General features: G+C 38.6%; 1 protein-coding gene across 4 annotated transcripts in view; it reads left to right on the forward strand.

Annotated features, from left to right (window-relative positions):
- TTC29 (tetratricopeptide repeat domain 29) overlaps positions 1–16,574 on the forward strand; it is a 258,945-nt gene that overhangs the window by 87,862 nt on the left and 154,509 nt on the right. For all 4 annotated transcript variants that reach the window (XM_070261554.1, XM_005607917.4, XM_070261556.1 and 1 more), the window contains one exon: positions 4,221–4,406. In XM_070261554.1, the coding sequence (XP_070117655.1) occupies positions 4,221–4,406 (186 nt within the window). The remainder of the gene's footprint in view (positions 1–4,220; positions 4,407–16,574) is intronic.

Below are 16,574 nucleotides of genomic sequence, written 5' to 3' on the forward strand. Positions count from 1 at the left end.
AAGCAAAAAGAGGAAGATTGGCAACATATGTTAGCTCAGAGCCAGTCTTCCTCACCAAAAAAAAAAAATAAAAGAAGAGAAAAACAAAGAAAGAAAGAAAGGAAATCCTAGAATTTGGTGTTTTACATTATTATTTTCTTCAACTTTTTGTGTTAAGATATCGTAGGACTCAAAAGAGTAGCTCAGGCCCCAACATGACAATGTCTATATTTCATTTCAGGCCTTTCTATTGGAAAATAGAGTATAAGACAACTTTTTGTTACCCAGCGCTACAGTGGGGAAAATTGATGGGGACATGCAAACAGCATCAGAGGGGTGGCAGAAGTCTTTCAGCCTCTGTAGTGTAGTTAATACATATTTCTTATCAGGTTATGACCTGACTTACAAATATGAGACATACAAAAATCTGAACACCACCACAAGTGAACTAGGGGTGTGTGTGCGTCTATGTGTGTGTGGAGATAGGAGGTGATAATTTGTATCATGAAAAGTATTTAACTGCAGGATTGACTTTAAAAATAGAGTTCTTTGGTGAATTATAAAATGTCACATATAATTTCTCAAGCAATTGTAACTGTTATAAATAAAAAATGCTATTGTAAAAAACCTGCATTGTACTCTCAGCCTCAAATTCCGAAGTGATATTTACACTGAAAATAGACTTGATCAAGACAAAATTTGCCCATTAGTCATTTTTTCAAGTTAAATTCATTATATTCACTAAGTGTTTTAAATAGAGACTTTTGTTTGAGTAGCATAAATATGAGCCAAATATATCATTTGTCATAAAGTGTCATAAATATGAGAAACTTGTCATAAAGCATTTTGGAATTATAAAGAAACTAAAATGCTAGACAGTCTACTTTAAGGTAGAAAACATTTTAATTTATAGTCTTTTATTAAAGAAAAGTAACTATCATAAAAATGTTTCTCCGATTACCACATATTCATGGTAACTAATGTTGCATTTGTTAAATGGAACAAAATTGCCTCTTGCTCAGAATAACGCTTCTGTAGGGTTATCTTCAAAATGCAGTGGCTTCTGCCTGGCCGAAATATAGAAAATTAAAATTATTGCAAAAAACATTGTTGGAAATACTTCAGTGAAAGGACATATAAACATTCGTATGCTCTTTTTAAAAATTTGCATAATTTTTTTCACATTTAACACATGAACTTTACTGGGGAAAAATTGTGATTTGAATTAAGAACGTCCCAGGAAATGGGACAGGGGATGTGCACATTCACTCTGATTAATTTGAATTAATCCTAAATCTTAAAACCAATATAAACACACACACACACACACTTAATCTAGAATGTAGAAATCTGTTAAGATTCCACCCCATATGGCCGTGAGATCTGAGACAGTTATCCCAAAGTGACGTATCTCTGAGTGTTCTCATTGCTTCTCATTGGAAAGACCATCACTCTAGGGTCATATAAGTTCATTTAATCAAAGCTATGGCACTAACAATAGTCATCACACGTCAGTTCTGTCTCTTGAGACTTACAGAGCAGGAACCTAGAGTTATTTAAATTACTTTACAAAACAAGACTTTCTCTTTCATAGCAAAGAAGTGTTTAAGGTAAGCCAGTCATTTCTTTTTGGGTTATTTTCCATTCATTACAGTGTTTGTTTGTCCCTGATAATGTTTCTTATATTACTCGTTGTGAATCATCTCTGTACCATCTGTAACATTATGATTAGGGCCTTGTGCCCCATGGGGCCAGAGAGGAGATGGCAATAATGATTAAGGGTAACCAAATCAATAGATGATTCAAACATTATTTACACTTGACTTTAAATTATTGTCAAGCGTTAAGCAGTAATTCTTTTTCTAATAACATTATTTTTCTTTCTTTTAAAATTATTGCATTGCTTTTTTTATTTTTAGGCATGCTTTTCTTTTTTTGGTGAGGAAGATAGGCCCTGAGCCATTGCCAACCTTCCTCTTTTTTTTCTCTCCAAAGCCCCAGTACATAGTTGTATATCCTAGCTCTAAGTCCTTCTATTTCTTCTATGCACGATGCCACCACAGCATGGCTTGATGAGCGGTGTGTACATTCACGTCCAGGATTCGAACCAGCGAACCCTGGGCGGCTGAAGCAGAGCATGCAAACTTGACCATTACTCCCTCTCTAATAACTTTTATTTAATATTCCCAAAGTATGTTCTACGCTACTCAAGTAGAGTCCTACAGGATGTTTATAGGTTTTATAGAAAGCAAAACAAAAATAACTGTCAGGTGAAATAAATTTGAGAAACACCAGGTGAATTAATATTGATGTTAAGCAAGTTGGTTTACTCCAGGACTTATCAGAGCCTTTAACTTGCTGATGTATATTGTGTGGCTCGCTGAAAGGGAAATTAGCACGAGGAGTTCCCAAATTTATTTCATCACGGAATCTCTCTTTTAGGTAGCATAATGAATACAGATATAAATAATAAACCAACAGTAAAATTGATTTTCATCTTATACCTGCTGACAATTGAAGGAAGTGTTCTACAAGCAAGGAGAAAAGGCAGCTTAGAATGTAAAGGGTACAGGCCATGTATTTGGTGTGTCCAAAGATTCAAAACTTTAATATATTCCTTTATATTTAATACTCTGAAAAACACTCCATTTTTTCCATAGAAAAATGGCTTAGCTGACATGTAGTCTTTAATTATGGAATCTTGATAACTTGTTTAACTCATTCTAAAAACAGACACACACAAAACTTTGTCTATGAAATATTGGAACTGTTTTTCTATTGAGGTTTAATTTCTGAAAAACAGAAAAGTTATTTCAGGGTCACTTTTTTTAAGAAAACCTCTCTATATAACTTTTTTAAAATGGAAGATATGAAATGTTTTACTTATAGGCTTTAAAAAATAACTCTCTAATCACTAAATATGACAAAAAATATAAACTATTACAAAATAGACCAGTGCTACATTTGGTAGAAGGTTCGGAATGGAAAGATAAAGCTTAGGAGAAATCAATTCTGAGATGAGAGTGTTTGTTTTAAGTGAGTAACTCAGATGACTCTCCACTTTTCCCCTAAGCTGTTGCCTCTTGTGAACAGCCCTAAAAAGCAGAATGGCTCCGAGAATCCCCAGCTCCTTCAAAAATAAGGAGAGGGAGAGCTTCTTTTTTTTTAACCTTAATTTTTAGGTATAAATTTTATTTTAAGATAAATCTTAATTTCCTATGGAATTACGAAGCACTATATGTAAAGGAATGACGTAGGTTTTAGAAATTTCTTTTGAAACATTGGAGTTCTTGAAATTTACCTTTTGTTGTAATCAGCCTAATTTCATTTTCTTTCTGAGGCTTTTGATTTTAATCTTATAGGGGGACTAGTGGGCAATGGATAAATAATTTTAATCATTGTAATCCTTTCAGTAATATATGAGTTGACTCTTCTGATGGTAGTGAACACTTAGTCTCAGTGAATTCCAATAGATAAGAATGGTTATAAAAAATCCTTGGAAAGGTAATCCAGAGGCCACCACATAACTGTGCTTCCAGCACAAATGCAAAAAGACATAAAGATCATGAATTTGTTCATATTCACCAATAGAGTGGCATTTCCAGACTGAGGCACAACTTGTTAACAAATTTACTCCTTCTTCACATCGCTAGTAGCTTGTTTTCCTGGAAACATTGCTGGAAAGTGTGTGGAGCTTACTGGGTCATCCGGATCGTCATTTCTCATATCTGTAACCTCATGATTGTTTTTTCTTCTCAGGGAAAATACCTTGCTATTTTCATATCCTATCTACTTTCTTCATTTACATTATCTTTTTGCCATGGCTAAGAAACATTGCTCTCTCTGGAATCTCTAAATACTTTTCAAATCTTCAGTGGGAAAAATACTTGATGGTACTACATATTCATTTCTTCCAAAAGAACAGAGCACATGGCTAGTAGCTATTATCCTGTCTTTTGTTCTATATAGAATCTAGTGTTTCACCCAAAGAGTATGTCAATTTCTAACACGTTCTAAGTTTTCAGAAAGATTTTTGTTGCTTTTCTCATGTGCACATTCTTTAATTAATATAACTAATCTAACAATGAGTGCATTAATTTTTGCATTTAGACTTTTAAGATTGTTAAGCATGCTTTTAAGGAAAAATAGAAAATAAACGTTATTACATTGGTTGCCATTTGAAGGGATGTGCCGTGAGAAATTTTTCTAATGCAGTTTATAATGTTTTTCTCTCTTCGAAGAATACTTTGAAGATGTCTATAATAACTTGTATGCTCTGGCCTGCTACTTCAATAATTCTGAAGACAGGTGGGTAAGGAACCACTTCTTCGAACGATGTTTCAAGATTGCTCAACTGATCAAGATGGACGGGGGGAAGAAAGAAGCCGAGGCGCACGGAAACATGGGGCTTCTCTTTGAGGAAGACGGTGAGTGGCCATTGGCCGGGCTGCCGCTGGTGCACGTGCGGGTCGTCAAGATCTGAGGCTTTAGTATGTAAGTTTTTGAGATTAAAAAGCAAAGGGTGTGACTTATGGGCTTACCTGCAACGTTGCTTGCAGACATACCTCTTACCTGAGGCGGAGCGCTCAGCCTAGAGTTCCCAGGAGCATGATCCCAGGGAGAAAGCATCTTTCCCCACTCGGCCACAGGGCATCCTTCATCCACACACGTGCTGCTCCGTTTTGTTTTTGCTTTCTCACAGCCCTCTTTGTTCATTTTAACGTGATTTCTCACCTATGAAAAAGGAAAGGCACACTGTGATTCTCCCAGCACCCCACATCTGCTATACAACCCCCCCCCCAAATATCTGTGTAAGTCAGATACCACCCCATCATGATTTTATAATAATTTCTGAGGGAAATGTTTCTTTAAAAATAACTTCAGGAGCTGGCCCATGGTTGAGTGGTTGGGTTCGGTGCACTCTGCTTTGGAGGCCAGTTCATCAGATCATCAAGCCATGTTGTGGCTGCATCCCACGGAGAAAAATTAGAATGACCTGCAACTAGGATATACAGCCATGTGCTGGGGCTTTGGGGGAAAAAAAAGAGGAACAGATGTTAGCTCACGGCTAATCTTCCAAAAATATAAATAAATAGAAAATTAAAAAATTATTTTAAAAAACTTCATACTTAATGTTATCTTAAGGTAAGACAAAGTCTAAAACAACAAAAAATCTTCAGAAGCATTTTGTATGGTAGTTTAATAAGGATTACGATGAAAATTTCAGAATCAGAATCATTTGTGAATATTTAAGGATAGTGGGTAGCTAATATGCAAAAAAAATGTATATGGGAAGATGAAAATATTTTATCATGAATAATCCTATTTCTTCTTTCAAAAAACTGTCTCATTTCCACAAAAGTTTTGGCATTAGTGAAAGAGTTAAATTAGAAAATATTATTTTGTGGCAAGGACTGCATAGGACTTTGACAAAGGAGGGAAAACCGTTTTTGTGTTTCAGGAAATTGCACGTTGTAATCTACACGGTGGAAGGTGCTAGAACATGGCAGATGGTTAGGAGCCGTCTTGAGTGACAGATACGGGGAATAGCAGAAAAATTCAGAGGAGTGAGAGATCGTACAGACTAGATTACAGGAAGGCACGGAATCAGCAGGGCCTGGTGGGGGACTTGGAAGATGGGTGGAGTTTAGGCGGGTAAAGAAACAGGAATATGTTATGTAAGAGGGAACTACGTACCCTAAAGCATAATTAGAGGAACTAATGGGAGGAGCAACCTGTTTGAAGTGAGCAGTGTACTTCTGAGCAGTGATGGGAACTGAGTAGAAAGGCAACATGGGGACATGCCAGCATTTAGAGCTTGGGCTTATGCTTCTGTACATTCAGGGCAAGGAAAGGAGTGTAATATAATCTACGTCTGGCTGTGATGCACGCTGTGGGAGGAGGAAAAAGAGGAAAGGGGGATGGCTGGGAAGCTGCTGCCCTAATTTAGCCCCGGAGGAACAACTGAAAAGTAATAAAGAGAATGGGTTTCAGCATGTCCATTGCAGTACAATTTATAATATCTCAAAATAGGGGATTCGTTAAATATATTAAGCAATATCCATGCAACAGAGTTCTGTGCAGTCATGAAATTACAAATTAGGGCAAAATTCATTCATTCATTCAGCAAATATTTGTTTAGAATCTAGTGCCAGGGGATAAAACGTGAATAAGACAGACAAGATCCTTGCCCTCATGGCACTTACATTCTATGGGGAAAACAGGCCTTAGCCACTAATAGCTGTCTAATATATTAAGCAGTGATAAGTGCTGTGATGAAAAAGAAGCAAGGCAAAGGGATAGACAGTTGTTGCTACTTCACATAAGGTGTTCCCGTGTTAGAAGGTAAGACATGAATGAAATGACAGGCTGAGCCTTGTGAAACTCTGGAGGGAGAGGTTCTAGAGAGAGGCCATAGTAAGTGCAAAGGCCCTGAGGCACACACATGCTAAGCATGCCCAAAGACTAGCGAGAAGGCCAATGTGTCTGGAGCTCAGTGGGTGGGGTAGGAAGTGGAAGGAGAGGAGCTAAGATTAGATCAGGAGGCTTGGGATCACATTGGGGCTTGTAGGCTAAGGTGAGGACTTTGGATTTTACTCCGCATTGTATAGTAAACACCAAATACAGATTGATTTGAGAAAATGCTCATGATAAATTAAGTAGAAAAATAAGATACAAAACACAATGTAAAATATAGTTATGTTTGGTGTGTACCATACAGCAACATGTTAACAGTGGTTACTTTTTAATGTGGGGATCACAGGTGATTATAAAATTATGCATTGAAGAGACATTTCTTCCTATAATTTGAGAAGTTTTTCATTAAGACTTTTAGCCTGTTGTTAAAAGTAGAGTTTTTGTTTTTCAATTTGCAAACATGGGACAAATTCTTGCTTAAGTAAAGTAAAATTCTTACTTAGAATTTTAAAAGTTACTATTCTCATTTCAGGAATGAGGTAAATACTTTTTTAAGCTTTAAAAAATTAGCTTTGTTTTGAGGATGAGGAAATGATGGCGCAGAGAGATTAAGCTGGTTAGTGGTAGAGCTAGCTTTAATAGTCAGTTGGCTTCAGAGCCTGTGCTAGTAGCTGCTGCTGTATGTAAACAAAGAATTGCTTTACCTCCAAGATGTGCTAATTATGAAAATTCCTGAAAATTATATGCTAAAAGTGATTTAGCACTTTTTTGTTCTTTATATATGAGCTTCCCTCAGCTGAAAAGAATAAAAATGGTTCTTTGTTTTGTTTTTACAATTAGAGTCATCAAATTCCCCAGTTACAATGACAAGCCAGGTAATAGAACTGTCAATTACTGGCCCCCCAAAAAAGAAGTCACTAAAGAAATAAGAAATAATATTTAAAAATAAAGACTGAAGAAGTCAAGACTACATCGATGAAAATTTAAGAGTGGCCCCAGTGAAATTCAGATAACTATCATGGGTATATTCTGAATTTTTCTATAAATTTTACTTTTGATTTTTTAAATTCAGTTTAATATCTTTAAAACATTTTATTGTGGTAAAAAAATGTATAACAAAATTTACCATCTTAACTATTTCTAACTTTACAGTTGAGTAGTGGTGAGTGTATTCACACTGTTGTGCAACCAATCTTCAGAACTTTTTCATCTTGCAAAACTGAAACTCAATACCCATTAAATAACAAGTCTCAATTTCCCTCTTCTTCTGATTTTTCAGTCTCTGAATGTATTTTGGGGGGGCAGCTGGCCTGGTGGTGTAGTGGTTAAGTTCACTCACTCCACTTCAGAGGCCCCCAGTTCCCAAGTTTGGATCATGGGTGTGGACCTAGCACCACTCATCAAGCCACGCTGTGGCGGCGTCCCACATTGAATAGAGAAAGATTGCCACAGATGTTAGCTCAGGGCCAATCTTCCTCACACACACACACACACACAAATGTGTGTATTTTTATTGGAGGATTTATTCATTGCTTCCTTTATTTTTTCATTCATTTATCTATCCATTCACTCATTCAGCAAATATTGGAGTGCTCACTAATCCTGTGATTAGAACCATGGTACCATGGTTGCCCACATCATTTTAGTGGCTGAGAGTGAGGATGAGTTTGGGAAAGGTGATCAGCGTGGGGCTGCCATGAGATTACATATTTGCCGGTCCTTGGCTTCCTCACATTTACATGCCCCACCCTATAGCATGATAAAATGCACTCATCTTCCATAATATATGGGATGTTTTTGGCTATGAAATTACTTTTAAGTTAGATGGTGTTTTGCAACCACTTTTTGTCAGATCTAAAATACTTTTCTATGCTCTTAATCAGTTCCTTAATCAGGCCCTAAGAGCCATGCCTTTATTGCTTGATGGATAGAATGACTGAGTTGGTGTTGGTGAAAATTCTAGAGACTGACTTCAGTGTTTGATGTACCCAGCAAGAGTGAAAATTATCTGTGCAGCATTTGTAATCTGGAGTAGAATTTTCATTCGGAGGGTAAACTAGGACTACTTAGAGGTGCTGGTGGTGTAGCTTCCGCGTATCTGATCTGATTGGTCCAGACAAGCAAATGGAGGCCCCACAGCACCAGCTAGGTGGCAGCTGTACTGAGGCAGGTGGCAGCATCCTGATTCCAGGGGTGCCCATTCAGGTTAAAGCAGGGTAACAGCCGGCAGATGGCAAAGGGCAGGTTGTCAGGGCCCAGTCAAGCAGGCTGTAGTCCAGGGCATAGCTCCAGCACTCTCAGGGAACTATAGAGCAAATGAACATGAGCAGAGGCCATAGTCACAGGGACCCGGCCCTGAATAAAGGCTAACTTGGACCCACAGCATTGATCCCAAGTTCTCCCAGTGACTGGGGAACTTGTGAAGAAAAAAAGAGTTGTTCTGGTTGGCTTGCTCAGTTCAGGTCCTAGAATTTACCATTGACAGTCAGTTCTGTGAATAGATTCTGGATAGTGTATCTTAGTGCAATTTGCCAGGGGCCGGAAGGTACCAGGAGCAGGATAGTATCGTGAATGGAATGGCTCCCACTCTCCCCTGACACAGCCAGTGGTGGAAGGCAGATCCAGGAACAGATTTCTAGAGAGGCCACCACTACAAGGGACTGTCCCATTTACGATCTTGATCTCACAGAGAAGAGTTAGAACATGGAACCCTCTTATCCTTATCTTGTTGATGGTTAACTCCCTTCTCTAACATCTCCTCCAAACACTGGGGAAGATGTCCCCTTTCATCTTTTTTTTTCTTTTTTTTTTTGCATTAATTTTATGAGGAGCAGTGGTTCAGCTCTCCTCTTAGGGAAGTATCCACCCCATCCTAGGCAACTCCCTTCAATATCACACACACACACACACACACACAAATGAGAAATTCTATCACTGAGACTCTTAACCCCATAGGTCTCCCACTACTCGGGATTTTTCAAAGCTAGTCCCTGCTAACAATCACTAACTGGCCATCCTGAATCCTGAAGGCTGACCACAGCATTACCAGCAGACTCCTCCCACTCCAGTCTTGGTCTTTGATTTATTTCCAGTCCCCTCACTTGCTTCCAGAAGGCCATGGTATGGGCCTGGACATTTGCCCAGTTTTTTGGGACAACTGCCATCCTAACAAGGTAAGTGGTCAGCAGCACTCACAGCAGGCCTGCCAGAGCAGTGCTGCTCCAGAGAACTCACGGAGACAGGAGCAGTGGCAGGTGTGCTGGTCTCCCATTGCCCTTTCAGTGGATGCTGTATGTTTAGGGAAGTATTGTCACACTCCTGGTGTGATTGAGGGACACATGCGATAGCAACATGGTGTGGCAGAGACTTGATACAAGCCCTCTCCTGCCAGCTCAGCATTCATGGCTTGATGTAGTCCAGCCCCTCCCCTGCATGATCAGCAGAAGGGGAAGAGTAAGGGGGAAGCCTGAGGTCTCTGCCTTGTGGTAGCAGCCATAGGACATGGCACAAAAATAGCAAGATTTGCCCCATGGGCATTCATAGTTTGGGGAGCACTGGCCTCTCCCCTGTCAGGAGAGAGAGACTGGGGTCCATGCCTTCACAATAGGTCAGGATTGACTGCCTTAAAAGCATTGAGTCTGAATGCTTTCCTTGGAACTTTGCTAGAGTTCATCTTCTTTTCTGGGACAGTAGCCTGCAGGGATCAGTCCTGGACAAGTTAACCCTTACCTCTGACATCTTTAAGTTCTGCATAGGAGTGCTATTAACATAAAGAGGCATCGGTCAGATTACGGACACAGAAGCCCTGTCCTTTAAGAACTAGGACAAAGATAGGACCATGAGCAAGACTATACGTTTCAAAAGAAGCTCCTCTCCCAAGACTAGATGTTTTCAAGAACTGAGCAAAGTAGAAGAGAATCAGTAAGTTAAAGTAAGAGAAGATCAAATCTCAGTCGCAGGAGAATGCCTGCTAGACACTGCAATCGAGTGAGGCGCTGTTTCTACTGACTCTCCCCCAAATGTGGGTAGAAGCAGGGGGATTCTACCAGTACCACGTGGCTAGTGAGCAGAGCCCAGACAGACTGTCCACTCTGAGTGCCTTTCAATACCAGGACTAGATGGACTGCTTCTGATTGAGGGATGTAGGAAATGCAAGGAAAACAAAGCGTTAACCTGAAGACCCAGGTAAAGAACAAACCCGTCAAAGTGATCATTTTAGAAAAATTCATAGTATCTTCCGAAGGATACAAGTAGAAGACAAGAAAGCCTGAGGATAGAACCAAACGAGATGAGAATGAGCCCCAGATGAAATAAGGAAGGCTTTCAACAAGGTGTGTTGGTAGAATTAAAATAGAGAGTGGAAAAAGTAAAGAGTAGAATTGGCACCGTGGAAAACTGAATCAGTGATGTTGAGGACAGCTTGAAACACTCTCCCAAAATTCAGGGAAAGCCTAAGAGATAAAAACAATGAGAGATGATAAATATGGAAGTTCCTGAGGAAGAATACACAATAACTGAAACAAAAGCAATAAGCAAAGACATTTTAAGAAAGCTTTCTTGACCCTAAAAAATTCTGCATATGCAGATTGAAATAACTTTTCATTCTCCAGTCAAAAATTATTTAAAAAATTCATAACTAGATAAATTCTGGGGAATTTTTTGAATGACTCAGATAAACACAGACTCCTACCTGCATCCAAAGAGAAAGAACAGATTGTCTGCGTTGGAACAAAAATTAGACGAGCTCAGCTTTCTTCTTTGCAATGATAAATGCCACAAAACAAAAAGAAGTAGAGTCCGCAGGATTTGAGGGGAGGAGAAAGAGAGTGGAATGCTGTAAATTTGAGAATTGAAAGTATCCTACAGAGCTAAGTTCTGGTTTTCGTGTGAAGCAACAGGATGACATTCTTACCCATGCAAGTTTCAGAAAGTACGCTATGAAGATATTTTTCTGTGTACATTGTGTTCTACAACCCAACAAGAGAGAAAACAAAATTAAAAACACAAGAAGAGGGAAGTCCTAATATAAAAGAACTGACAATAAACACTGAAACTGATTAAACGTAAAGTTAAGTCTACAAAAAAATCATGTCAATAATTTTGGAAATAGAAAACAAAGTATAAAATTAGTATGATTTTAATTTTTCTCTTTTTGATTTTCCATTGTTACCAGAGATTTTTGTGATAATGTTAATTATTTCCGTACTTTATTTTAAAATTAAATTTTATGAGAAAAATTTAAAAATAAGCTATAAAAAAGTAGAAAATAAAGGCTAATATTTATTCTGTCTTAGACGGGGAAGACCTTCGAAACATAAAAACAATTGAATAAAGCACAAAGGAAAATAATGGGATTTATCGAGGGATAATTATATCCTCTCCCTGAGCCAAGTTCAGAACCAATTCAGAAGAAACATGAGAATCAGACAGATCATAATTGTTAAGGCCAATTGGGGAACAGAGCTTATATCTGTTCAAATCAGACTATTATCCCCCCAGATCATCTTAACCACCTAATTACTGGAAGACTGGTCAAGCTCAGACTCTCCTCCAGGTTCTATGCCTGCTCTGTGAGCTTCGGCATGGAGTTCGGAGGTCACACCTCCTTGAGAACTGAGTCTAGAGGGGACGAGAGTTCACAATTCCACCAGCCAGATACGTCGTCATTCCTTCTTCCTTAAAGAGAGGTGAAGAAGGAAGGAGAGATGGAGTCCCCTCATGGAAACGCGAGGCTAGCGGAATAGCCCTCTATCCGCTAGATCAAGAGATTTGACATGTACTTTAAAAAAAAATGATTTATTAAAGACCTCATATAATTAAAAGATAAACAAAACGTTGGGGATATTTGAAGTAAATATGATAAATTAATATCGTTATTATATAAAGAACTTTTACAAATTGGTGAGAAAACCCACTAACACACCAGTAGAAAAATGGTAGGGGAACTAAGAAGACAATTCAAAGAAGAAATTCAACTGGGTAATAAATATGAAAAAAAGCCAATGTTGATCATAAAAAAGCACAAATTAAAGCACTAAAGTTATGCAACTTTTCACCTGTAATTTTATAACAAATGTTTACCTACTATGTACAAGACTCTAAGTTCTGGGAATATATAGCTGAGAAAGGTATTTATGGCCCCTTGATTCAGAGGCTTACATTTTAGAGGAAAAAGCAAGTCAGTGCTATGATAACTGCAGTAATGTGGGTGAGAGTGCTGATAGGATAGGTAAAAAGTGCACCAAATTCCCATGCAGAGAAATCAAAGTGGTTGATTTATTGGGTTAAGACAGCGTTTGATGCTTGTGGAATCTTGGTAAGCATGTTTTTTACATTGCTGGCGACAGAATAAATTAGCTGACATTTCTAGAAAACAATTTTGGGAATATATATCAAGAGTTTAAAATACGTCCATATCCTTTAACCCTGTTGTTCTGCTTCTAGGAAATAATCAGACATGAAGACAAAGATTTACATATTATGTCTTTATGTATCATTTGTAATAATAAAAAAAATGGAAACAATAGAAATGTCCTATGTTAGAGTAATCATTAATTATGGTAATTACACACGATGAACTGTTATCCAGCCATTCAAAATGCTGTTTTCCAGTAGCTAAAATTATAAGAGCTACCATTTATTGAGTCTTATGTGTCAGTCACTATAAAAATGCTAATTCTGGTCAGTAGGCTCTGAGCAGTCACTTTCAGGCTGAAGCTTAGAGGAGCAGATGTGAGTCCTCCATGCTATCTCTATTTTTGCCATGATGGCCATGGAGAACTTAGGTTGAGTTGATGAAACCATGAGATGGAAACAACCTGGATCCCTGAATGAGCATTTGGAGCAGAGCTGCCCTAGAGTCACCCACCCTCAGAGGACTTCATGTGAGCAAGAAAATCACTTTGTCTCAGGCCCTGGAATTTCAGGGTCTATTTACTACCACAGTGTAGCCTAATCTAACTTTGACTGACACAGTCTCCAACATTTATATGCCCTTATTGTCAATGAGGAATTTCACAAGTCTTGTGAACAGTTTTTGGTAATTTCCTTGAAAATGTCACACAATGGTCTAAAGATTCCCTTTGGAAGGTGATATCTAATGTCTTTGTACTTCTCTGAAAACCTCCATTTTAACATTTTTAGATGCGCAAATTCCTCAATTTACTAATATAACTTGGTCTTCTAAAAGTTCCTTTTCTGTTTTTTAATATAGAAAAAAATAGATGCATTTTACTTTTTCCATTATGTTTGTGTATTGTATGAAAATAGTAGATGTGTAGCAAATTTATGATCCCTCCAAAATTAAAATATACAACTTTTTAAAGGTAGCTGATATAGAATGATTCCATCACAAGTCTACAAGAGTGTTTTGCCTGCTATATGGGGTCCTAAACTGTTTCAGGATCCCATGATTATCATTACTCAAGACTAAACTCAGGAGGAAATAGTGGGCCCCTTGGTTGACCCAATCTCAGAGTGTCTCCATCTAGTGCAGACTCAATAGCTGATCATGGTTCTTCTTGGAATTGAGATCTACTGCTCAAAACTCGAGCTCTCTGACTCAGTCCTGGACTCCTAATTCCCTTCATTCAAATCTATTGGAAGCTCCCTCCAGGCCAAGTCAGTAACCCAGTGTGGAAGAAAAACCAACCATTAGAACAAAGGAGTCAGAGGAGCAGGCACTGTCATCATGGTTGTCAACATTGAACACTGCATGTAGGCATCTCAGAAATTCAGTCAAATGAAGGGATTTAACAGATTTAGCAGATTCTTTACAGATGCGTTATCTGAGAAATCAGGAGTGTCTGGTCTGATACCCTCAAGATAAGTCACTCTGAAAGTATCTCTGTCATCCAGTTCCACTTGAACCATCATCCCAAGCAGCAATTCATACAACTAGAAATATCTTCTAAATCTCTGTGGACATTCCCCAAATAGGCTTCCATTGCTGAAGAACAGCTTTAGAGAGATGTGTTGCCTGTAGCTTCCTACCGTGAGCACACAGACCCTCATGCTCTGACTGTGCCACAGTGTTGCTCTGCCTTAGAAATATCTGATGGCCTCAAACCATGTCAGTATATTTGCCTAATATCAAAAGTCCTTGTACCCTTGCTCACCACCTAACATTCATGGGCTTCTGCATCCTTTGATTTTTATCTCCCAGCTTCCCCAAACTCAGGGCCTTGATGCTATACCAATAGTAGCAGTTCTCATCCTTCTCTCTCCCAGAACAAATGTGATTATTAACATTGACTTAGACAACACTCCTGTGAGAATACTGAGATTTAAACACACCCTCCTCCCTCAAAGCATGAGTAGTAAATACCACCACCAATTATGGGCTCTGGTCAAAGTAAAACAGGCTGAGGTTTATGTGCTACCTGTAATTCTACAGCTTTTCTCTCCCACCTACAAAGCACATTGGAATTCAAATGAGTAAGACTCTTTAAAATGGATAATGACAGTTCAACATTATACATTAAAAAAGTAAACCATCGAAAACTTTGGTTGTTTATACTTGTACAAACTATCAGCAGCACATTGTAGAGTGGATTGGGATACACAATTGGGCCTCAACACAGTGTAGGGTAGAATTCCTGGCTCTGCTCCATCCATCCATCCCAAAGTTTGACTAGTAAACTTTTGAGACCCTTTGTGTCATTGCCATCCTCAATCTGATTTTCTTCTCTCTTTCCCTTTTGTATCTCTCTATGTACACTTATAATTGTGAATCCATCATCTGCCAGACCATGAGACCCCATCCTTCACTGGACTCTTCTTCCAATGGGCCTTTAGTAGTTAACTGAGACCTCCCAACGCTGCTATGTGAGCTGAACTCCATTGCTATTGGCCTGGGGAAATCAAAGTGTGCATTAACCAAAGAACTTTCTGGCTCCTGGAGCAAACCCCTTGTCTTGTGTCAGCTTTCCCAGTGACTGATTATATTCCACAAAGCCCAAGCACTTTATGTCTGCAGGGAATGTCATTTCCTGTGTGCATCAGTCTGGACATTAGGGTAATTGGAGGCACAGCTGGAAGGGCCAGCTCTTATTCTTTCAAAGGAAGGCCTCCTGCAATGAAACCTCTTAGGATTGGCTTCATATATGGCCTGATCCTTCTGCCCTGTCTCCTCTCTGCTTTGACCTCAGATTTACCATGGGTTTGAGCTCCCACATGCACCTCGCTTCTAACTGTGTCTGTGATTCTAGTTGTCTCTTTGGTTGGTGGGCAAGCCTTTTTACATCCTGCCTGTAGCCTCTCCTTATGGAGTCACACATGGTGCCCTGCTTTGCCTTGCTTTGCTTCTCCAGAGTCGTTACTAACAGTTCCTAGTAACTACACTACTAAGACAGGACACCTGTTGTATACATTGCTGGTACTTTTTGTTTTCTCATTTGAGAGAAAATTTTCAACCATATTTGTTATGGGTTTAATTGGAGACTCCAAAAAGATGTTGAATTCTTAACCTCCAGTACCTGTAAGTGTGACCTTATTTGGAAACAGGGTTTTTGCAGATGATCAAGATAAGATAAGGTCCTTTGGGTGGGCCCTAATCCTGTATGACTGGTGTCTTTATAAAAAGGGGAAATTTGGGCACAGAGATAGACATGTACCAAGGGAAGACGATGTAAAGACATAGGGAGAACACCATCCACAGGCCAAGGAAAGCCTGAAGCTACCAAAAACTAGGAGGGAGGCACTGAACAGATTCTCCCTTGCAGCCTAAGGAACCCACCCTGCCGACAACTTGACTTCAGACTTTCAGCCTCCAGAGCTGTGAGAGAATGAATTCTGTTGTTTAAGCCGCCCAGTTTGAGGTACTTTGTTATGGCAGCCCCAGGAAACTAATACAATATTCAATATGGTGTCAGTCATTTTCCCAACTAAAAAAAGATGTTATTTCAGCACCAAAAAAAAAGAGAATATAATAATAGTGGAGTGATATGAAGAATGTAATGTTCCTCTATTTCAAACTCTGACAGATAAAACATTTATTGTGGGTGGTGATCAATTGAATACTATCTAAAATAGTGTAAAGAAATTTCTAAAAACTCCTTAATATCTCATAGAAATAATCTTTTCCTAGAGTTTTGACTTTTTACCTTATTCTATATTTCATTATAAATGTGACTTCTTCTGGCAGATATTTTTATTCTTCCTTATTTGAAATGAAGTTT

Source organism: Equus caballus, chromosome 2, assembly GCF_041296265.1.
Source record: "Equus caballus isolate H_3958 breed thoroughbred chromosome 2, TB-T2T, whole genome shotgun sequence".
Taxonomy (NCBI): Eukaryota; Metazoa; Chordata; class Mammalia; order Perissodactyla; family Equidae; genus Equus; species Equus caballus.